This window comes from Marmota monax, unplaced genomic scaffold, assembly GCF_021218885.2.
Source record: "Marmota monax isolate L192 unplaced genomic scaffold, Marmota_monax_Labrador192_F-V1.1 WCK01_AAM20220418_F8-fsc00021, whole genome shotgun sequence".
NCBI classification, from domain to species: Eukaryota; Metazoa; Chordata; class Mammalia; order Rodentia; family Sciuridae; genus Marmota; species Marmota monax.
The window spans coordinates 15,167,771-15,191,502 of NW_026695228.1; the positions used below are offsets into that span (position 1 = coordinate 15,167,771).

General features: G+C 50.0%; 1 protein-coding gene across 2 annotated transcripts in view; it reads left to right on the top strand.

The window, feature by feature from the left end:
• The window catches only part of Zbtb47 (zinc finger and BTB domain containing 47), a 12,497-nt gene extending 3,330 nt beyond the window's left edge, over nt 1-9,167 (top strand). For both annotated transcript variants that reach the window (XM_046437231.1, XM_046437230.2), the window contains exons 2-6: nt 711-2,285; nt 3,652-3,799; nt 4,886-5,001; nt 5,561-5,705; nt 6,009-9,167. In XM_046437231.1, the coding sequence (XP_046293187.1) occupies nt 792-2,285; nt 3,652-3,799; nt 4,886-5,001; nt 5,561-5,705; nt 6,009-6,343 (2,238 nt within the window). In that variant the 5' untranslated portion in view covers nt 711-791 and the 3' untranslated portion in view covers nt 6,344-9,167. The remainder of the gene's footprint in view (nt 1-710; nt 2,286-3,651; nt 3,800-4,885; nt 5,002-5,560; nt 5,706-6,008) is intronic.
• Nucleotides 9,168-23,732: the final 14,565 nt, after the last annotated feature.

Genomic DNA, 23,732 nt, shown 5'->3' on the forward strand with positions numbered 1-23,732 from the left:
CAATGAGTGAGCTCTGGAGCTCTCCAGCCTCCTTGGGAGGGCTACAGGAACAGGGTGAGGGAGAGAAACGTCACAAAGTCTCCTGCAGCCCTTGGGCCTGGGCCCACTACTGGCGAGGGAAGGGGCCCTGGGTGCTGCCTGGTGGTCAGCAGAGGCCGGGCAGTGAGTGAGCGAGCTCGCCTGACTCCTGTTCTCGAGGTGCTTGGGTTGGGCCGGCTTTTCTTCCCTTGTGTGAGTAGTTGAGGGGGAATCCACGAGGCTCAGGAAAGGCTGAAGGGGTGTGTTGGAGGAAGAGGAAGGGCACAGTGAGCAGGATCCTTCTAGGTTTGCCTGGGACTCTCCTGGTTCTAGCACTCAAAGTCCTGCCTCCCAGGACACCCCATCTGCCCTGCAAACCTGAATGGGTGTCACCAAAGTCACCTTTCCTCCTGTTCCCTTCCTATCCGACTCTTCCCATTCACAGAGGAAGAGCCCCCCAGGCCCAGGAAAGTTCCTGGCTGGCCCAGGAGCTCATCTTCAGCCTGGGGGGTCTGAGTTCTGCAGGCAGCTGGCCCAGGCTGGCACCCGCCCTCCACCTCCTTGCTCAGCTTGGACTCCTTCCTCGCAGGGTGGAGCCAGGAGATGGGCTGCCTCCCTCCCTGATAGCGGGCGCAGCTGTGGGTGGGCAGGGGCCGCTGCCCTTGACCTCTGCCGTGCCTCTGCCTCCGCAGTTGCTGGTTGAGAAGACAACCGACTCACCAGCGGTGGAGTTCTCGCTGGTGGAGGACGTGGCGCTGCACTTCGCCTGCTTGATGGGCCGTCTGAACGAGCAGCGGCTCTTCCAGCCCGACCTCTGTGACGTGGACCTGGTGCTGGTGCCCCAGCGCAGCGTCTTCCCGGCGCACAAGGGCGTGCTGGCCGCCTACAGCCAGTTCTTCCACTCGCTCTTCACCCAGAACAAGCAGCTGCAGCGCGTGGAGCTGTCCCTGGAGGCGCTGGCGCCGGGCGGCCTGCAGCAGATCCTCAACTTCATCTACACGTCCAAGCTGCTGGTCAACGCCACCAACGTCCACGAGGTGCTCAGTGCCGCCTCCTTGCTGCAGATGGCCGACATTGCCGCGTCCTGCCAGGAGCTGCTGGACGCCCGCTCCCTCGGACCCCCGGGCCAAGGCACCGTGGCTCTCGCCCAGCCGACGGCCAGCTGCACCCCGGCCACGCCACCCTACTACTGTGACATCAAGCAGGAGGCTGACACCCCGGGCCTGCCCAAGATCTATGCCCGTGAGGGCCCCGACCCCTACTCGGTGCGTGTGGAGGACGGGGCTGGGACCGCTGCTGGCACAGTGCCCGCCACCATTGGGCCAGCCCAGCCTTTTTTCAAGGAGGAAAAAGAGGGAGGTACTGAAGAGGCCAGAGGGCCCCCGGCCAACCTCTGCAAGCTGGAGGGTGGTGAGGAGCTGGAGGAGGAGCTCGGGGGCCCTGGCAGCTACAGTCGCCAGGAGCAGTCCCAGATCATCGTGGAGGTGAACCTCAACAACCAGACTCTGCACGTGTCCACAGGGCCCGAGGGGAAACCGGGCACTGGGGCAAACCCGGCCACCATGGTGCTGGGCCGGGAGGACGGGCTGCAGAGACACTCGGAGGAGGAGGAGGCTGATGATGATGATGAGGAGGAGGAGGAGGAGGAGGAGGGTGGTGGCAGTGGAGGGGGAGAGGAGGAGGAAGAGGAGGAGGAGGAGGATGGCGGCAGCCAGGGAGAGGAGGAGGACGAGGAGGAGGAGGCGCACACAGAGCCAGAGGAAGAAGAGGAGGAAGAGGAAGGGCACAGTGAGCAGGATCCAGAGAGCTCAGAGGAGGAGGAGGAGGAAGACGAGGAGGAGGAAGGAGAGGCCGAAGGTGGGCAGGGGCCATTGGGGACCGGGGGGCGCCAGGGCAGCCGAGCAGACCCCCCTGCCCACAGTCGAATGGCCACGAGGTCCCGGGAGAATGCCCGGCGCCGGGGCACCGCTGAGCCTGAGGAGGCTGGGCGGCGGGGTGGGAAGCGGCCGAAGCCCACTGGAGTGGCCCCTGCACCCGCCCGTGGGTCACCAGCCACCGACGGGCTGGGGGCCAAGGTGAAGCTGGAGGAGAAGCAGCACCACCCATGCCAGAAGTGCCCACGGGTCTTCAACAACCGCTGGTACCTGGAGAAACACATGAACGTGACCCACAGCCGCATGCAGATCTGCGACCAGTGTGGCAAGCGCTTCCTGCTGGAGAGCGAGCTGCTGCTGCACCGGCAGACGGACTGTGAGCGCAACATCCAGGTGGGCCTCAGGGCGGGTTCCCACACCCCACCTTGCTGGCGGCACTGCCCAGGTGGTCTGCGGAGACCAGCCCAGGAAGGAAGGCAGGGCCCAGGTTCTCAGGGATAGTACTGGGAGTTTTCTGGGAGAGGTGGGCAGAGCTGGGCCCTAACATGGAGAGGACAGGCATAGACAGTACCCTTGGCCAGAGTAGCAAAGGTGAATGTGGACATGGGAGGATGTGAGCAGAGAACTGAGCACATGAGGCCATGGGACAGCCAAGTCTGAGGAGCATCGAGTCAGTGTTTTAATAAATCCTGAGGGCTGCAGAAAGGCCATCCGGGCCGTCTTATATGGTTTCACAGGTTGTGCACTGCACATAAGTACACATGAAAGAAAGGTTTGTCCAGTAGAGCACTGTGCAGATCAGGGGACAGACCAGCCAGGGAAACACCTGTACTCAGCTCCTCGGCTGAGGAAAAAGGGATAAGAAGTTTGGGAAGAGCAAGGCCTGCTGGGGTCAAGCTGGAGAGCTGGGCTGGTTGCCAGGTCTTGTCCAGTATGAGTCTGTGCCAGTCTAATTCCTTAGGGTGGGTGTGGCACAGGGACAGCCCAGTCCCCCCATGTGGCTTTTACCTTTTCTGGCCCAGAAGGGGGAGAGGAAGCAGTAGGTACTAATTGCCTGTGCTAATTGCTAATTGCAGTGCCCCGAGGAGACAGCACTGTTTGGGAGTGAAGCTGGGACCTGGCCCTACTCCTATGCACCTGTTCCTACTTGCCTACCCCCAGGCTGCCCTTTGGCTCTACCTGCCGCACACCTGAGCCCCCTCCCCACCTGGGGATCCTGACAGCCAGCATCCTGGCCTAGCCATGAGTGCTCTGGGTGCTTTGCAGGGATGGGTAGGGCAGGGTCCAGTGGAACGGCCCCTCTGTGGCCTGGTAGGACTTGGCGCCTCTGCCTCGGGCAGGCCTCCCTGGCTGACCCCCTAAGGACCCATCCTCTGGGGGATGGATCTCCATGGTGTCAGAGCCAGGTCCCATCCAGGGCCAGCAGTGATCATGCCTCAGCTCTGTCGGGTCGCATCCTGAGGGGCTTCCCCATGAGCTGTGGAGCTGCCCACCTCAGGCAGCCCTTCAGCCAGTGGGATCTCCCCTCTGCAGAGAAGCTCTGTCCCCTGAGCACAGAGGGGTTCCTCCTGGAAGAGGTGACTGAGGGAAGGAGGAGGGCCCGGTGTGACCCTGGGGGTGTGAGCCAGCAGGTGGTAGGGAGGGCCGGTGGCAGGGTCGCCTCCCAGCTCTGGTGGGATGCAGGCCAGAGAGGGGCATCTTGTCCACCCCCATAGGGTCCTGATAGGGACCCAGGGCCTAAAGTCCTCTCACCCTGCAGTGTGTGACGTGTGGCAAAGCTTTCAAAAAGCTCTGGTCCCTTCACGAGCACAACAAGATCGTGCATGGCTACGCGGAGAAGAAGTTCTCGTGCGAGATCTGTGAGAAGAAGTTCTACACCATGGCCCACGTGCGCAAGCACATGGTGGGTAAGTCCAGGCTGGTGAGGTGCAGGCTATGGAGAGAGGAGGCTCAGCTACTAGGTGTGCTGGGCAGGACTTTCCATCCAGGCGGATGGGAGGACTCCAATTGGAGGATAATGTGAAGGGGTAAGGAGGCCCTTCTCAGCTGGAAGCTTGGGAGGCTGCTGTGACCTAGACAGGCTCTGGAGCCAGGGGTTTTATGTACAGTTGGCCAGGTTGCTTATTGCACAGGATGGTTGGATAAAATGGCAGGTGAAAACTGGAATCCAGCTGGCATGCTGCTAACCAGGCTGTGTGTCCTGGCAGGGGGTTATGTCCACCTAAGGAAGGGAACACCTTTTTCTAAATTATACAGAGTGCCACATGGACAGGCACAGGTCCTCTCTCGGTTTCACAGCAGCTGTGCCTCTGATTTTTTCTCAACTTCTGGCCCTCACAGGGCTTCAGTCTTCTCTGAATGCAACCTCCCCCAGGGCTCACACCTGGACACAGTAAGGAGGCCCCTTGGGTGTGTGTTGGCCACCCCATTGCCTTGGGAAAGGCTGCCCACTCCCTCTAGGTGGGCCTGGCTGGGTGCCTAGTGACCATATGGCCCTCCCTACCTTGACTAGTCTGGGCCCAGGGTTTGAGAAAGGGTGGTCAAGGTGGAGCGCAGGTCTGTGGCCAGGCCCTGCTCCATTTCTCCACTGGAGAGTCCTGGGGGCCTTCCATTGTGAACTAAGGGAGGTACCCCTCACCCCCAGGGTCTAAGCCAGGAGCATGCTGGGTAACCACGAGGCTTAGTGAGCTCTGAGCTCAGAGGGTGGGAGTGGAGGCTCTTCTCTATCACCAGTTGCCTCCTCCCAGATCGTCTTTGAAAGGTGTTTTGGACCTCATCCATCCACAGATTTGGTGGGTTACTATTGAGGTCCAGAGGCTGGGGCCTTGATGCATGCCATCTCTGGTAAAGCCTGCGGTCCTTGGAGCTCAGTGCCACTGTCAGTCCCCAGGAATGGGTGGTGGTGCGGGATGCCCCAGGAAGTGGGGTGTGGCCCAATGCGGGGGTGCTCAGGCAGGCCCCTGAGATGTGACGGCCATGGTGCCCACCTCCAGCCCACACCAAGGACATGCCCTTCACCTGTGAGACCTGTGGGAAGTCCTTCAAGCGCAGCATGTCCCTCAAGGTGCACTCCCTGCAGCACTCGGGGGAGAAGCCCTTCAGATGTGAGGTGAGCACATGTCTCCTGCCTGTCCTGCCCAGGAACCATCCAGGAGGGTGGGGATCCCAGCAGCTTAATACCAGAGGTGTGTGTGTGTGGGGGGGGGACAGGAAATGGAATGCAGGAACCAGAGATGCCCCGCCCTCTGATGGCAGGGCCCCTCCCCTGCTCCACCCACACCTTGCCTTTTCCCCACCACGGCCCTGCCCATGTTGGGGGTTGGAAGTCTGTGGGCTTGGGGGATAGGTGGGCAGGAGAGGTGGAGAAAGGAGCCTCCCTGCTGGGAGGACAGATGGAGATGCAGAGCTGCAGGTGGGATGCGGGCCCTTGGGAGAGGAAGGATGAGAGGCTTTGGGCTTTATGGCTGGGACCCTCTGCTGTTTCTGACCCCTGATCTCAGCCTGACTCCTGCATGCCCTTGGCCTCCCCTAGTACTGCCTCAGCGCCTCACCTCCTTGGCCAGGAGCCCCTGCCCCATGTCTGTCTTTGGCGCTGGGGCCAGGGGTAGCTGGTCCCTCCCTGAAGGCTGCTCTTCTCTGCCCCGGGCCTCACCCACCCCTACCCCCAGAACTGCAATGAGCGCTTCCAGTACAAATACCAGCTGCGGTCACACATGAGCATCCACATCGGCCACAAGCAGTTCATGTGCCAGTGGTGTGGCAAGGACTTCAACATGAAGCAGTACTTTGATGAGCACATGAAGACCCACACAGGTGAGGCCGCCCCCAGGGGTGGGCTGGACCTGCCCCCTTCTCAAGATGCCTGAGATGGCCTTGGCCGTGCTCTTCTCAACTCTGGGTCTCAGTTTCCCATTCTGTATGAGGCTCAGCAGGGCATCCTTCCCTCTGCCCAGGCTTGTGTGAGGCTTGGCACAAAAATGATCCTAGGTGGGGAGGACCCGAGAGTGCTGAGGTTGTCCCCCCCGGGGTTCGATGGGGCAGAGAAGCTGGCCCAGGCTTGGGCATGGCGACCACCCCTCCACCCCCGTGACACCGTGCTGCCCACCCCAACCCCAGGGGAGAAACCTTACATCTGCGAGATCTGCGGCAAGAGCTTCACCAGCCGGCCCAACATGAAGCGGCACCGGCGCACGCACACGGGCGAGAAGCCGTACCCGTGCGACGTCTGCGGCCAGCGTTTCCGCTTCTCCAACATGCTCAAGGCCCACAAGGAGAAGTGCTTCCGTGTCAGCCACCCGCTGGCCACCGACGGGTCCCCGGCCCCCGGCCTGCCCACTGCCCCGCCCGCGCACACGCTGGCCCTGCTCCCGGGGCCACCGCACCTGCCACCTCCGCCACCACTCTTCCCCACCACGGCCCACGGCGGCGGCAGGGTGGACGCCAACAACTGACCCAGCGCTCCTGCGGGACCTGGAGCCCAGGGCTGCTCCAGGAGGGACCCCGCTGCCCTCCCCTCCTTCCTGGGGCCGCTGCCCCGGAGGCCCTGACCCCGAGGGGCGCGCAGGCTGGCAGCCCCCCAGAGCTGGTGGAGGACACCTCACTCCGAAGTGCCCCCCTTTCTGCAACTTTTTGAAGCCTTTACTTTTTTTTTTTTTTTTTTGAAAGTGAAGGATAAAAGATAGTTTGCAGCACCCCCTCCAGGTGAGGGGGGTGCTGGAGGCAGCAGGTACAGTGGGAGGGAGGGGCCTGAGCATGAGCCGCAGGTATGGCTGGTCATGGCTCTGAGTCCTGAGCCAGGCTGGGCCTAGGTTAGCCTCAGTAATTCATCCTCACCTCCTCTGGGCCCCTAACTTGCCCCATCACCTTGGAGGCTTTGGGGAGAAGTTGGAGTATCAGCTCCCCCTGGAGAAGTTGTGCACCCGATCTGAGGGCTGTGGACACAGAGGCAGGGCCTTGAGACTGGACATCTGTGAGCATGTGGGATGGGAAGTAGCCAGGTGCAGACCCAGTTCTATTCCCTGTGTAGTACGCCAGGTGGGGGCTGGCCCCCAAGGATTTGCTTTACTCATTTATACCCTTGCTATCAGGCACAGAGATCCCCAACCTGCACCACACGGCACCCGGGGCCCCAAGTCTGGGAGGTGTCCCAGAGTTGCTGGACCTCAGTTGCTGTGGGCCAGGCCCTGGGTAGGCAGACAGGCTGACTTTCTGCAGCACCTTCTCACTGGGGTTGCAGTCAAGGAGTCCCTGCAAATGGCTGAGACCCCAGGGGCAGGGCCCCAGGAGGCTTAGGCAAACATTTTAGGGTTCCAAGGTGCTATCAGTGGGGAGGGGAGAGGGCTACTGTTCATAGAGCACCCCTGTCCTTTCCCAGCTACCCTGGCTATATTACCTACACCAGGAGACGTGCACATATGTCTGAGTCTGTCAGCTCCCCAAAGGCTAGCTCCAGGCCTCATCCCCTCCCTAGGCCTAGCCACAACCTGCCCAGCTGGCTCCTTGCCCCTCCAGGGTCTCTGCACTGATGGGTGGGCACCCACAGACCTGCCTGTGAGAGGAGCCTGCATGTTCAGGCCCTGGGGGAGCCCAGCCTGTACCCAATGCTTGCCCCAGGAGGCAGGCACTACTAATAGGATACCTTTTTTTGTTGTCATTTAACGTCTTTATTCCTACCTTTAAAAGTGGGAGGAAGGTTCCATAAGCTACATGTTTCCTAGTTAAGCTCTTTCCTATTGTGTTTCTTAGATTTTTGTTTGTTATACTCTTTGCACCTTACACCCCCAATTCTCCCCCCACACCACCCACCACCTTCCCAGTACAGCTGGAGTGGGAAGAGGCCTGGGCCCAAGGGACTGGTAGAGGAACTGAACCCCTCTGACCTTCTTGGAGGCCCATGGCGCGGGGGGGCAGAGGGCTGGGGACATTTTAATCATCAATAAACGAAGCACTTTATTCTGTACAGATGTGGGCAGGCCCAAGGTGCCCGAATGATTTGAGGATCTATAGTCCAAGCCACACCACGCTGGTTATTTTGGGCTTGGAGGGGCAATTCCTGCAGCTTCCCGGTGCTTGGGCCCTTCCCTGGCCTGGCCGAGTCTGAGACTGCTGTTGGAGCAATACCAACCAGAGTCTATAGATAGACCCTCAGGCACCCCTGTGTGTCCTCTGGGAGAGAAGCCCCTTCCTGGGGATGAGGTTCCAGCAACTTGCAGAGTCAGGGCTGAGCCTTGCAGCCTCCTGTTTTACATAGCTTTTCTTCCTCCCCCATCCCCCTTGATCTCTGGGCTTCCGTGATGTCCTCAGGGTCCCCTTCCCTCCCACTTGTTATTTCTAACCTCTGGCCCCAGTGCCTGGCAGCTCTTTAGAGCTGGCTCACATTTCCCCCCAAAAGTGGATCTCCCCATGTGGGCTGTAGGCAGGTACCCCATGGCTTCTCCAATTCATCACTGGCACTAGGGTCTTCCATGGCCCTCCTTCAGCCCGCGTCGACCTGCAGTCTGTCCCGCCATATTTTAGCAATCAGAGGTCAAAGGCAGGGAAATAGCAGAGAAACCGTGTGCCAGGAGCTGGATTTCCTGGTCTTGTACGTGTCCTCTGTAGAGGTAGGCAAGGGGGTCCAGGCAACTGGCTGGGCACTTGTCAAAATGGTCACTGTAGCTGTAGGTGGGCATGGCCAGCCCCTCTCCTGGGAGGCCCTGTGTTCCTGGTGCTAAACGTTGTCTTCATCTTGGGCCCGTGTTGAGGGGAACACCTTTCCGGTCAGACCACAAGGCCAGAAGCAATAATGGAACCTCAGCAGTGCCGGTGTGGATTGGGGTTCTCGTTTTATCAGCCTTTAGTTTTCTTTTTAAGACAAATTGCTGAGTACCCAGGTGTTGGTGTGAGGGGGCTGGGGAAAGGGAGGCTGGGGATCATCACCTGGGGTGGAACTGCTGGGATTCCTCTGTGCAGCTGGTTTTTTTTTCAGTCTGTTGGACCAGATCTCAGGTGGCAGAGCCTGGGCCTGCCACCGCCTCGGCTTCCCTGGGAACTGTGGTCTTGGGCCAGCTGTGGGGGATGGTGAGCGTGAGAGGTGGGCCTCCAGCCCCTTGACCACAGTTCTAGGAGCCAGGACTGGGCTCAGAACCTGAGCCTGTGACCCTGGCTTGTGCTGCCACAAGCTCCACAGTGCCCTTCACAGGGGCCTAGGTGTGGGTGCCCTGCAGCCCCAGAATGTGGGGGACAGCAGGGTGAGAGTGAGAAGAGCGAAGGGGAATAAAGTCAGTACAACTCCTGTCCCTTGGCCTTTTTCTTTACACCTTGCTGCCCCGCTGCCCCGAGCAAACGCAACACGTCATCCAGCAGCTTGGCATGCAGGCTCCGCTGGCATCTGTGCCCTGGAGCACCGAGGGCCTCATCTCCCTCCTGTCAGCATGGGCTCAGCTTCACAGAACCCCAGAGCTGAGGCAAGGGCTGGGTCAGATAAGGAGGGGCCTGAAAGAGGACAGGTCCTGGGGCTGCTGAGGTCCTAGCAACAATGGCAATGTCCACAGGAAGCCAGGGCCCTGCCATGTAGTTTCCCATGAGCACCAGGCATGGAGCCCCAGGATGGCAGGGACCAGTGTCTCCCATCCGTGTGCTCAACCCCAGGGGTGCTCTATATGAACCTATCCCTCTCTTGTCCCTTCAGTCCCTGGGGACCTCTGAGGATTATTTTGTTGCACAGCTAATATATGTAGCATGCTCTCTGTGCTAAATGGAATCCTAGGTCCTGGGGACATACAGTAAATGAGACCCTAACCCCTGGATACATATAGCAGGGTCAGACAGGACCTCCCGGGACTGGGAGAGAAGTGTGTGGGCAGGTCCAGTGACAGAGAGAAGGCAAAGGATCCCAAGAGCTTGATGTTGCCTTTGCATAGTCCCATTTGTTTGAAAGCCACAACTTCAAAACGAGGCTTGCCAAGATGCCTGGGAACTTCTGGTGAGGATTCTTTATCTGTGTTTCTCCTCTCTCGTCTCTCTACACATCCTTTTTCCTTTAGCTGTCTGTCCTCTGCCCCTGACCCCACCCTTCTACCTGCTACTATTTTCACAATAGTTCCAACTTCACATTCCACAGAGCCTTGGGCTCTCACTGGGCCACGGCAGACTGCTGGGTGGCAGTGGGTTGCGAGTGGTGGCCGCAGTGGTCAGCATAACTCGAACACTCACCTTCACCCAGTTTTGCCCTTTGGGTCCACGCAGCTCACAGACCCCTCTCACCCAGAAGCCTAGGTGAGAACAGCAAGGGCCCCTGGGGGAGGTTGAACTTTCTGTCCTAAAGCATGGTAGGCAGCCATGAGAAAGGACGTGCACCCACCCCCCCACCCCCCGCCTTGGGCCTACACCCCAATTATGTGGCTTTGAGAGCCATGGCTGGTAAAGAAGCGGTCAGGCTGGGTTCTGCTGTAGTGACAAACTACCTCCACATCTCAGAGGCTCAATGCCCCTGGCTCAGGATGCAGCTCCAGAGCAGGAATTCTCTACAAGGAAGCTCTCTGTGGATCCATCATGTTGACAGAGTGATTAGAGCCAGGGAGGACACAGGCCGGGGAATGACACCTTGACCTTTCAGGGCTGCCATCCAGAGGTGGCTTAAGAACACTTCTGCTTGTCTATCATTATCTAAAGTTCCATGGCCATGCCTCAGTTCAAGGGGATGTGGAGATGCACCCCTGCTGAGTGCTCATCCTGGAAACACGGATGAGCAGCAACATGCTCTCCAGCGGCCAGGCTGCTAGGTGGCCAGCCTGTGGAGCAGATTTCTAAAGTCTCTGGAGGGTCAGCAACAAAATGGAAGAGCAGCATCTAACAAGGCTCTGGGCAGCTGGAGGTGGAATGAACCTACTTGGTTCATCCACAGATGACAGGCTTGAGGCCTATGCAGAGCAGGGAGGAGGACGGTCCATCCATCCTCTAACCATATCTCCAGGGAAGAAGCAGCAGCTCGGTTGGACGGCTTCTTGAGCCTATCTTCTCACCCTTGCCTGAATCCAGCTGAGATAGAGCCTCTGGAAAACCCTGTGGCCAAACCTATCCCCATGCACCCTGAGGCCTCTGCCAAAGACAGCAGCTGTCACAGACTGAGAACACTGTACAGTCACCCCTTACCCTGCAACCTTCGGAAGTGTCAGAATCTAAGAGTGTAGGCTCAGAGAAATAAAGCCTCAAAAAGCAGTGGATCCAGGACTTGAGTTCAGGTCTGTCAGGTACCAAGGCCACATTCTCTAGGCACTGCACAAAGCCCCTTCCCCTCTGATCGACACAGAGCTGGGCCCATGGTGGTATTCAGGAGAACCAGGGATGTTTGCAAACAATGGAGCCCCTCTAGCTAATTTAAGCAGAAAACAATTTTATGGAAGGCATCAATTAAATCTGAACAGAACCAGAGACTTAATCTCTGGGGGTGTTGTGGCACCTCCTCCTCCACCGAAAATCTGAGCTAAGCTTCTCCAAAAATCTTCACCATAATTGATTTTAGGACTATCAGCAAAAAGTCTCTACAAAAGAGTTCAATGTAAGTGAACTTCCTATTTTCCTGTTGCTCTATTTTACTTGGCTACTGGCCTGGAAGAAATCAGCACTCCAGGTGCTGAATGCCTCTTTACTAGTTTTTCACAAACATTTATTCAGTATAGTAGTTTGTAGAAATGTGTTTGCAAATGCGAAATGTGATAATAAAAAGATAAATCCTTTAACAAGGCCTCTGGCCTTGAGCTGAGGCTTCACAGAGATGTCTACATTCTTAAGATAAGAGAAGTTACCAATTGGGCTCCTTGGTAACAGCGGGCAGGGGGAGGAAAGAAAGGGGAGAAGAAGCTCTCCCCTTCTCAGGTGTTGTCCTTGAAGGGTTTACTTACCCAGAATAGTGAAAGAAAAAAAAACAAAACTGCTTTTATGTGAACTTCTACAGACTGTGAATTTCTGAGCCCCTCCTCTTACACACTGAGTATAAAGTTCTGAAACTACCTGAACTTGGGGTTCAGGGGATTGATTGATTACAACGAAAGCTATGCCCTCTGAACCTGGCTGCAGCAAAATAAAACTGTTTCCTGCTATCTTTGGTGCTCTGCCTCGTCTGTCTCCTACAACAGGATTACATAGTCAAGAACAAACCCAAACTACTCTCCAGGACTTGCCCCGGGGGGTGCAGGTGCCTCACCCACTTGAAAGTAATGGTACCATGGGCTGCACACAGGAAGCTGTCTTAGCTTGCCCCATCTGAATCCAAGTCTCACATGGGAGTATCTAATTGACAGATCCAGGTCACATGTTTATACCGTAGCTGCAAGGCAGGCTGGGAAAGAGAGTTATGCTTGGACAGGTGGTGCTCACAAGGCAGTTCATTCCCAATCAGAACAAGGCTGTCTCAACCTGTTGGGTGCCAGGAACTGTAACATGAAACCACCATCTAGCATCTTACTGCCCAGTGGCAGCAAAATCCTCCTCCATACAACAGGAACAATATTCACACCCACCAAAAGGGCTCTTGACTAATAACCTTCCTCATAGAAATAAGAACAGATCCATCTTCTCCCCAAAAGGGGACCATGTAATTTCTCATTGCGAACTGTGTCTATCTCCAAACCCAGAATCTGCTGGCAATCGCTGCTCCTATTCTAGCTCAACTGTGATCCTGTTTCAGTGTTTAGAAATGTGTGGACTCTATTTAAATGTGAGCACCACCAACCAGACCCTTTATAAAGCAAAAGGGAAAAGGGAGGAGGAAAGAAAACTCATTACGATAAATACTTAAAATAGCTAAGCTACGGAACCAACATAAGTGCCCTCAACAGATGAGTGGATAAAGGAAATGTGGTATATATACACAATGGAATATTGCTCAGTCATAAAGAAGAATGAAATTATGGCATCTGCCAGTAAATGAATGGAACTGGAGACTATCATGATAAGTGAAATTAGCCAATCCCCCCAAAAAAACCAAAGGCTGAATGTTCTCTCTGATATGCACATGCTAACACACAGTAAGCAGGTGAGGGAAGGATAGGAGTTCATTGGATTAGACAAAGGAGAATAAAGGGAACGGAGGGGGGATGGGAATAGGAAAGACTGTGGAATGAACTGGACATAACTCTACTATGTTCATTTATAAACACATGATCAGTGTAACTCACATCATGTACAATCACAAGAATGGGAAGTTACACTCGATGTATGTATAATGTGTCAAAATCCACTCTACTGTCATATATATATCTAAAAAGAACAAATAAAAAAAAATTTAAAACAAGATAAACACTTAACTCTTATCCAGTGAGATGTTAATTTTAGTTGTCATCTTGACAGAGCTAAGGGATGCCCCGGTTGCCCCAGGGAGGTGCAGCTGAAAAAAGAAAATCCTCACCAATGTGGGTGGGCATCATCCATTCCACTGAGGGCCCAGACAGAACAAAGAGGCAGCAAGGGCTGGAGGTGTGGCTCAGCGGTAGAGTGCTTGCTTGCCTCCCACCTGCCAGCCCCTGAGTTTGATCCTCAGCACCACATAAAAATAAATAAGTGAAATGAAGTATTGTGTCCAACTACGACTAAAAAAAAAAAAAATTAAAAAAATGCAAACTGTGATAATAAAAAGATAAATCCTTTAACAAGGCCTCTGGCCTTCAACTGGAGCTTCACAGAGATGTCTACATTTCTAAGATAAGAGAAGTAACCAATTGGGTTCCATGGTAACAGCTGGCAGGGGGAGGAAAGAAAGGGGAGAAGCAGCTCTCCCCTTCTCAGGTGTTGTCCTTGAAGAGTTTACTTGCCCAGAACAGTGAAAGAAAAAAAACAAAACTGCTTTTATGTGAACTTCTACAGATTGTGAGCTTCTGAGCCCCTCCCCTTACACACTGGGTATAACGTTCTGAAACTACCTGAATTTGGGGTTCAGGGGACTAATTGATTACAGCGAAAGCTATTGTGTCCAACTATAACTAAAAAATAAATTTAAAAAGAGGCAGCAAAAGCACAAATTCTAACTCTGCCACGGCTGGAATATCCATCTTCTCCTCCGTCCTTGACCTTCAGTCCTGGTTCTCAGGCCTCTGGTCTTTGGCTGAGAGTTAAGGCATTGGCTCCTTTGGTTCTGAGGCCCTTAGACTGAGCCCAGAAAATACCCCTGACTCTCCTGGGTCTCCAGTCTGCAGATGGCAGGATGCGGGACTTGTTAGCCTCCATAGTCATGTGAGCCAATTTCCATAACAACCCCCCCCCCCCAATATACATACGTACCTTATATATTTCTGATTCTCTGAAGAACCCCGAGAAACACACCTGGGATGGTCACAGGAACTCACCTGGAAGGGTGTTCCAACTCTGTAAGCTTGAACAATAAGAACCCCTAGTAGTCCTGCAGGGGGTAGCTTTAGTCACCAGCTTACCTTTTTATAATTTTCCCCAATTTTTTAAATTACAATGTGATATGATTTGGGTACGAGGCCTCCCCCAAGTAGCTCATGTGTTAGGCAATGGGGGAATGTTCAGAGGTGAAATGGTACGATTATGAGAGCGGTAACTTCATCCATCAGTGGATGAATCCATTCTACAGATTAATAATTTGAATAGACTACTGAGTCAAAACTGTAGGTTGGGGGGCGTGGCTGGAGGAAGTAGGTCCCTGGGGGTGTGGCCCTGGGATTCTATCTTGCCCCTGGCTTCTTTTACTCTCTGCCTTCTGGCTGCCACGAGATGAGCAGCTTTCCTCTGCAGACCCAGAGTCTGACGACCATGAGTTAAAACTTTGAAACTGAGCCAACACGAACGTTTCCTCCTCTAATTTGTTCTTGTTGGGTATTTTGGTCCCAGTGACAGAAAGCTCACCCAAGGTGAAATTCACGTCACATAAAATTAAGCTTTTTAAAGTGAACAATTCAGTGACCGTTTAGTGCATTTGGAATGTTGGGTAAGAACCACCTCTCTCCAGTACCAAAACGTTCTCACCACCTTGAAAGGAAACTTCCTGTCCCCATTCCCTCTTGCCCCCAGCCCCTGGCAAACACTGATCTGTTCTCTGTTGCTGTGGGTTTGCCCACTCTGGATATGTCATGTAATTGCACTGTATTTAGCCATTTGTTCTGATGTCTCTCACTTAGCATGTACTCTGTAGCAGAATTTCATTCTTTTTTATGACGGACTAATAGAATCTGTTGTCTTGGGTCTCTCAGGATGGGGCCAGACTCCTTCTTTGGCTTGTTCTTGCAAATCAAATGTTCCAGTGGCAGTCTCAGCTTCCAAAAGAAATGGAAAGACGCTTGAGCTCCCTAAGAAAACAGTCCTCTCTCAGGTACCATGACCTTTTCAATCAGCAGAGTCTAAGACACAAACAAGGACGTGAATTCCTTGTGACTGGGCCTGTGGCTATGGGAGAAAGAAGTCCCTACCCCACTCCACATCCTGGTTCTGGGGCTCAGGCATGCCAAGAAAAACTGTGCCACATATATACTGGGTGCAGGTTTAGAGTATATTTTGTGACCTGTAGACTGCTCCCCAGCCCGGCAGGCCCAAGTCTCCAGACTGGTGCCTTGTTTGATCCTTTCGTGGACAGTGGTGTAGGAGGCACCTAGCCATCGTCACACAGCTGCCAAGTAGCCACACCCACGGGCAACGTCACCATCATCATAACTTGTGAACAGCACAATAAGAGGGCTAAAATTTGGAAACTTGAGAAACTGCTTAAAAACAACCCTCCTAGGCCAATTCCCTGTTAACACTTGGCTAAGACTGTACCCTTTTAAATTCATGGCAGAAATCTTTAACTTTTATGGTTTCTGCTTAGTGGACTGATTTTTTTTTTTTCCTAAGCCTACAACTTATCTCCTCCTTAGGATCCTTCAGAGGATTAAATTTCTGGAGATAGTGACTGCTTATTTTACCCTGACACTGGAATGAGTTTGCCTGGGTACAGAATTCTACATTGGATATTACTTTCCTTTCATTGTAGATGTTATTTTGATTCTGGATCCTGTATGTTGGCCTGTTGCTCCACCCCACTCCTATCCAGTTGTGACCTGTTTTTCTCCCATGGAAGTTCTCAGAATCTTTGCTTACAGTCTCCAGTTTCATGAACCTTCACAACGCTCTACTTGGTGTGGATTGTTTTTTTCCTCATCCATTAAGCTAGATACTTGGTGAGCTCTTTCAGTCTGGGACGCATTCTTGAATTCTGGCTGTAAGCAGTTCCTTTCCACACTTTAAGACGTGATCTTGAAGGCAATGATCTTTTTTTTTCTTTCTTCAGATTGGACCCCAAACACACAGGCAACAAAAGTCAAAATACACAAATGGGATTATATAAATTTAACTAAGGAACTTCTGCACAGCAAAGGGGAAAAAAATCAACAGAATTAAGAGACAACCTACAGCATGAGAGAAATTTTTTGCAAATGGTACATCTGACAAGGGATTGACATCCAGAATATATAATGAACCAAAAGAGCTGAAGGCAAAAAAAAATAATAATTAAAAAAAATGGGCCAAAGAACTCAACAGACACTTCTCAAAAGAGACATGCAAATGGCCAAGAGGTATGTGGAAAAGAATGCTCAATTTCACTAATCATCAGAAAAATGCAAATCATAATCATTATGAGATATCACCTCACCCCGGTTAGTTTAGCTATTATCAAAAAAACCAAAACAAAACAAAATGCTGGCAAGGATGTGGAGAAAAGGGAATTCTCCTACATTTTGGTGGGATTGTAAATGTGCCCAGCTGCTATGGAAACCAGTATGGAGATTCCTCAAAAAACTGAAAATAGAACTACCAAAAGATTCAGCAATTCCAGTTTGGGGTAAACATCCAAAGGAGATGAAATCATTATGCCAAAAAGATACCTCCTCTCCCAAGTTTACTGCAGCATTATTTATAAGCTAAACTATGGGTGAGGTTTTATCGGTCAAACTTCACTTTCACGTGTCACACTTTTGGTGTTGTGTCTGAGGATTCTTTCCCTATCCCTAAACACTGAAGATACTCTCCTGTGAGATTCCTTAGAAAACTTGGAATGGAACCACCATTTGACTCCATTATCCCACTCCCCAATCCTTGGTATATAGACAGAGGACTCAAAATCAGCATACTACAGTGACACAGCCACATCAATGTTTATAGCAGCTCAATGCACAATAGATAAGCTATGGAACCAACCTAGATGTCCTTCAATGGATGAACGGATAAAGAAAATGTGGTATACATAGTCAATGGAATATTATTCAGCTTTAAAGAAGAATGAAATTATAGCATTTGCCAGTAAATAGATGGAGTCGAAGAATATCATGCTAAGCAAAATAAGTCAAACCCCCAAAATCCAAAGGCTGAATGTTTTCTCTGATATGTGGATGCTAACACACAATAATCAGGGGGAGGGAAGAATAGAAGTTCATTGGATTAGATAAAGGGGAATGAAGGGAAGGGGGATGGGAATAGGAAAGACAGTGGAATGAATCAAACATAATTTTCCTGTGTTCAAATGTGAATACACGACCAGTGTAACTCCGCCTCACGTACAACCACAAGAATGGGAAGTTATACTCCATGTATGCATGATATGTCAAAATACACTCTACTGTCATGTATAACTAAAAAGAATAAATAAAATTTTAAAAAATATACTCTCATGTGTTGTTTTTTTTAATCATGTGTTAACTTTCTTTTTTAAAAAAATTGGAGTATTATAGTTATATATAATAGATGGATCCTGTGTTTTTTTTCTAAAAGCTTTATAGTATCATGTTTTGTATTTTTTAAAAATATGTTCATTTATTTAATTCTCTGAGTCAGACCCTGACCAGAACTGCCGTGTTTGTGTGTGTGTGTGTGTGTGTGTGTGTGTAGTTGTGGTAAGACACACATGCCCTATCATTTTAATCACGATTGAGCATACAGTTCTATGGCACTATGTACATGCACAATGTTGTGCCGCTGTCACCACCATCCACCTCCAGAATTCTTTGTCGTTCCAAATTGAGATTTTGTGCCCATGGAACAATAATTTCCCCTTGCATTCCCATTCCAGGCCTGGACAACGTCTGTTCTACTTTCTGTCTGTATGAATTAACTACTCGAGGAAACTATATAAATGGGATCATACGATATGGGTCCTTTTGTGACTGGATTATTTCACTTAGCCTAAAGCACTCGAGTTTTGTCTGTGTTGCAGGATTTTCTTCCTTTTGAAGGCTGAATATATCCCATTGTTTGTATATACTGCGTTTTATTATTTATCCATTGATGAACATTTGGATGGTCTTGACATCCTTTCTGAAAATCATTTGATGATACATGTGAGGGTTTATTTAGTGGCTTTCTATTATATTCCATTCCTTTTAAGTCTATTCCACAGTTCATATGTCTGTCTGCATATTAATACCAGACTGTTTTAATTACTGTAGCTTTGTAGGAAGTCTTGAAACGAGGAAGTATGAGATCCCCAACTTTGTTCTTCTTTCTCAAGATTGTTTTTAGATATTTTACATCTCAAGCTTATGTCTCATCTTGAGTTTATTTTTATATGTGGTGTGAGATCTAGCATTAAAGTCTGTTTGTTTTGGTCTACAGTTTCTCTAGCACCATTTGTTGAAAAGGCTGTCCTTCCTCCATTAATCTGTTTTTGCACCTTTGTCCAAGATCAGTTGAGCATATTTAAATTCGATTTCTGGGTCCCACTGATCTGTGTCTAATCTATGCCAAAACCATACAATTTTGATTACTATAGCTATATAGGAAGAATTGATATCAGATAGAGTGATTCCTCCTACTTTATTCTTCTTTGTTAGGATTATTGTATTTATTATAGGGCCTATGCCTTTCCATATAAATTATAGAATAAGTTTGCCTAAATTGATTAAGAACTTTGCTGGCCAGGTGTGGTGGTGCATGCCTGTAATCTCAGCCACTTCGGAGGCAGAGACAGGGTTATCTTAAGTTTGAATCCAGCTTGGAAACTTAGCAAGAGTCTGTCTCAAAATAAAAAAATAACAAGAACTGGGGATGTAACTTAGCAGCAGAGCATTTGCCTAGCATGCACAAGGCCCTGGGTTTGATATCTGCAATATCATAAAAACAATAACAAAATTTGCTGGGAAGAACTGATATCTTTACACTGTTGAGTTTTCCAATGAATATTGTATATCTTTCCATTTATTTAGATCTTCTATGATTTCTTTCATCAGCATTTTGTGATCTTTGGCATATAGATCCTGTGTGTTTTGTCAAGTTTATGCCTAGTGTAAATTTTCTTTGGAGTGACTATAAATAAATGATATTGTTTTAAATTTCAGTTTCTACTCATTCATCATTAATAGATAGAAATGCAATTGATTTTTGTGTTGATCTTAAGTCCCCTGATCTTGATGAACTCATTTATCAGTTCCCAGAGTTTTCTTATTAACTTTCTTGGATTATTTAATCTTTATTCCTGAAAGATAGTCTTCTTGTATATAGAATCCACGACTGACAATTCTTTCAGTCTTTGAAAAATGTTGTGCCACCTCCTTCTAGTTTCCATAGTTGCTGGTGAGAAATCTGCTGTCATTTGAACTGGCAATTTCTAACTCCACTCCTACCCTATAGGTAATGTATCGCTTTTCTTGCTTTCAAGATTTTTTATTTGTCATCAAGTGCGGTGATGCATACCTATAATCCCAGTATCTCAGGAGGCTGAGGCAGGAGAATCAAGTTCAAAGTCAACCTCAGCAACATAGTAAGGCCCTAAGCAATTCAGTGAGACCCTGTCTCTAAATAAAATATAAAAAGGGCTGGGGATGTGGCTCAGTGACAAAAAGCCCCTCGGTTCAGTATCTGGTACCCCCCCCCCCCAAAAAAAAAGATTTCTTATTTGTCTTTAGCTTTTAGAAGTTTAATTATGATATGTTTTGTTATGAATTTATTTGGGTTCATCTTGTTTGAGATTTGTTCAGCTTCTTCATTCTGCTTAATTGTGTCTTAAATTTTGGATGTTTTTCAGCCATTATTGCTGCAATTACTCTTTTTTAGTTGGACACAATATCTTTACTCATTTATTTTTATAAAATAAAATTGAACCCAGGGCCTCACATGTGCTGGGCGAACACTCTACCGCTGAGCCACAACCCCAGCCCCTGCAATTACTCTTTTAGCTAGCTCCACTTTCTTTCTCCTCTTTCTTGGATTACAATAATACACACATTGGATCTTTGTTGCTGTATCCCTGAGACTCTATTCACACCTATCTATTTTCTTTCTGTTGTTCAGATTAAGAAACTATTGCTCCGTCCCTCATCACAGTGATTTTATCCTCTGTCACCTCCTCTCTTCTATTGAGACCATCCAGGAAATTTTGTTTCTGTTGTATTTTTTCAGTTTTATCATTTCCATAGGGGTCTTCTGGATAACTTCTATTTATTTGCTGAGATTTTCTATTTTTAAATTTTTGTTTTAGGAGAATCTTTAAATTATCATTGAAGTAGTTTATGACAGCTGCTTTCAATTCCTTTCCAGATAATTCTAACAAACGATTCATTTTGGTGCTGGCCTCAATTGATTCTTCTATGTTCCAATTGTGGTGTTCCTAGTTCTTGGTATGATGGGTGGTTTTCAATTGCATCCTGGACATTTTGATCATCACGTGAGGAAATTCTGATTCTCGTGTCATTCTTTTGTTGTAAGAGGCACTCATCTTGCTTAAGTGTCGAATGCAGGTCCCAGCCTATGCTTGTGGGCTAAGATTCAAATGAAGATTTAATTGTCAGAACCTGTGTAATGTTGCTTTCACTTGCTTGGTTTATCTGAGGGTGCTGTGGCTCACACTGGCTCCTGCTGGTGCTGCCTGATGGTCAAAGGAGCTTCCTTAGGCAAGTCTGCCCAGTGTCTCCCAGTGGGGGAAAAAGTCTCTGGTCCCGTGTGAAAGGAGAGCACTTCTCATGGCTACTTATTGTTAGTGGAGCTTTTGATTAATCCCCCTTGTTGGTGATACTGGCCTGGAGTTGTTGGAAATATTCCTGTTCAACTTGCAAGCGAAATGAGCCTATCTGGGCTACCTCTGTTGCCAGGTTGGGGGGATCAGGGTCATCTTCTCTTGGGGGGCATGTAAAACACATGGCTGCTGAGTAGTTCCTTCCTTCTCAGGTCCCAAACCAATTCATCATTCTCTTGTCAGAGTTATGCTTTGATGACATTATTTTACGGTTTATATTCATACATTATCTTGTCTAAGATATAAGTTGTCTTTTCAATTATTTTTAAAAGCGGAGAACCAAAAAGCTCATTGAAAATTCAACATGTGTGAAGGGACAGCATCCCTATAAGGTGATCTGGCCAGGTTGTCTTTTAAAGGTCCCTCAGTTTTTGCTCTCTTTTGTTTTCCTTTTGGACAGTCATATCACTCAATTTCGATTCCCTGTCTGCAGGGCATCACCAGGCTGCCAGCTTTGGGGGAACCGAGTGGGAGCAGGAGCTGTCCAGTTAGAACATGGAGTTGCTCCTTGTTGGGTGTGTGGGAGACTCCCCCTTCATCATGGAATCCCTTACCCCTCCCCCTTCTCTCCAAAGGACGCCAAGCCCAAGAGCGCCAAATTCAAAAGTTTTCTCAACCAATCCCGGCAGGACTCGGTGTCTGATCGCTGTTCCTGAGTCACCCTGCCAATCAGCACCCTCCAAGTCACCTAGGCAACCCTTCTTAAGCCCAAGCTTGCAAGCTCTCTGTCTCTGCCCTCTTCCTCTTCTTTCTCTACTCTCTTTCTCTTCCTTCCTCTCCTCTCTCTGCCCTCTGCCTCTCCTTTCCGGGCATCCCCCCAATAAATCTCTTGGTTGAATCTCTGTCTCACTTGATGGAGTCACTCGCCTTTCACTTGTGATCACCCTGTTTTCACATGATATGGCAACCGCCAGCCCTCCTGGGTGTCTGTCAAGAGCTCTCTGGTTTGTCTTCTCTAGAAATGAAACCTCTAGCTCTGCCCAGGTGCTTTGGTGTGTGTTGTGTCTCTGCTTCTTAACATATCTTAAAACCAATCCTCCTGTTTTCAGCCTTCTTTACTTTCAGGCTCTGGCGCTGCCAACTCTGGATCTGTTCTGGGGGTTCTAATGAATGAAGGGGTTGCACCTGAGTTTCCATTGCTCTCTCAGGTGGTAAGCTGCTCTTCACAAATCGCCCACTTTCCACAGTCCATGGTGTGTTGCTGGTTAGTAAGTCCTGGGAGTTCCCATTATGTATTTTTTTCTTTTGATTCCTCTACTTTAATTGTAGTAAAGTTCCAGGAAGAAGCAAAAGAAATGTGTGAATTTAATATGCCATCATTAACTGGGAGACTTTCTTCACTTCTATCAAATGAGAGTGTAGGTCAGAAGCAGTGTTGAGTAGGTTCCATGAAAATGAGTAAGGCATTACGTCCATGAAAGGAGGATGGCGAGTTTGAGCCTGGCCCAGGCAACTTATTGAGACCCTGTCTTGAAATCAGAAAATAAAATTATAAAAGGGGAGTGGCTGGGGTTGTAGCTCTGTGGTAGAGCACTCACCTAATGTGTGCGAGGCCCTGGGTTCAACCCTCACTACTGTGGGGGGAAAAAAAAAGCCAAAAAAAGAAACCAGGGATTTATTTGTAACCCACCTCCCAAAAAATCTCTAAGGTCAGATCTCATTTCCACCCATGATTTACACCCTGCTCCACCTCTTAAAGTCCACCACCACACATGAGGACTAAGCCTCCAACATAATCTTTAGGAGGACATATAAGGACATATCAAGCAATGACTTGATAGTTGCTGAAGCAGGGTGACAGATACACAAGATGTCAGAATACCATTCTCTCTACTTTTATTTGTTTCTGCATTTTCTGTAATTATAATCTAAAATAAACAGTGGATCTCCATTTCATTCAGAGAAAAAAACCCAAAGTCCTCACAGTGGCCCACATGGCCCTTGTTTTAGTCAGATTTTTTGCTGCTGTGACTAAAAGCCCCCACCAGGACAATTTGGGGGGGGGGCTGCCAAGGATTGAACACAGGGGCACTCGGCCACTAAGCCACATCCTCAGCCCTATTTTGTATTTTATTTAGAGACAGGGTCTCACTGAGTCACTTAGTCCCTTGCTTTTGCTGAGGCTGGCTTTGAACCTGAGATCCTCCTGCCTCAGCCTCCTGAGCTGCTGGGATTACAGGCATGTGCTACCGTGCCTGGCCCAACCAGAATAATTTTAGAAGAGGAAAAGTTTATTTGAGGGCTCACAGTTTCAGGGATCTTAGTCCATGGAAGGCTGGCTCCATTCCTCTGGGTTTGAGGTGAGGCAGAACATCATGGCAGAAGACTATGGTTGAGGGAAATCGCTCACATGATGATCAGAAGCAGAGAGAGAGAGACTCCACACTCCAGATACAAAATATATACCCCCTAGCCACACCCTCAGCCACATCCCACCAGCTTCCAGTTACCACCCAGTTAATCCCATCAGGGATTAATTTACTGGTTAGGTTACGGTTTAACATAATCATTTCTCTTCCAAACCTTTCACTGTCTCACATATGAGCTTTTGGGGGACCCTCACATCCAAACCATAACAGCCCTACCTGATGTCCCCACCCTCACCTCTTCCCCAATCTCCTCCTACCTCTCTCCTCATTCACCGCTGCAAACCCACTGGCTTCCTTGCTGTTCCTGGAAAACACCAGGTGCTCTCCTGCCTCAGGATGTTGCTTCCCCTGCCTGGAAACCTCTATGGTTTGAACCTAACCAAATGGAGTCCTTTCAGGGAGTCTACCTTGAGTCCTCCATGTAAATTTCTACAACTTCAATCTATTCTCCCCACGTTCCCTTCTCTGCATCACTTGTCTCCACAGCAGTCTTCATCA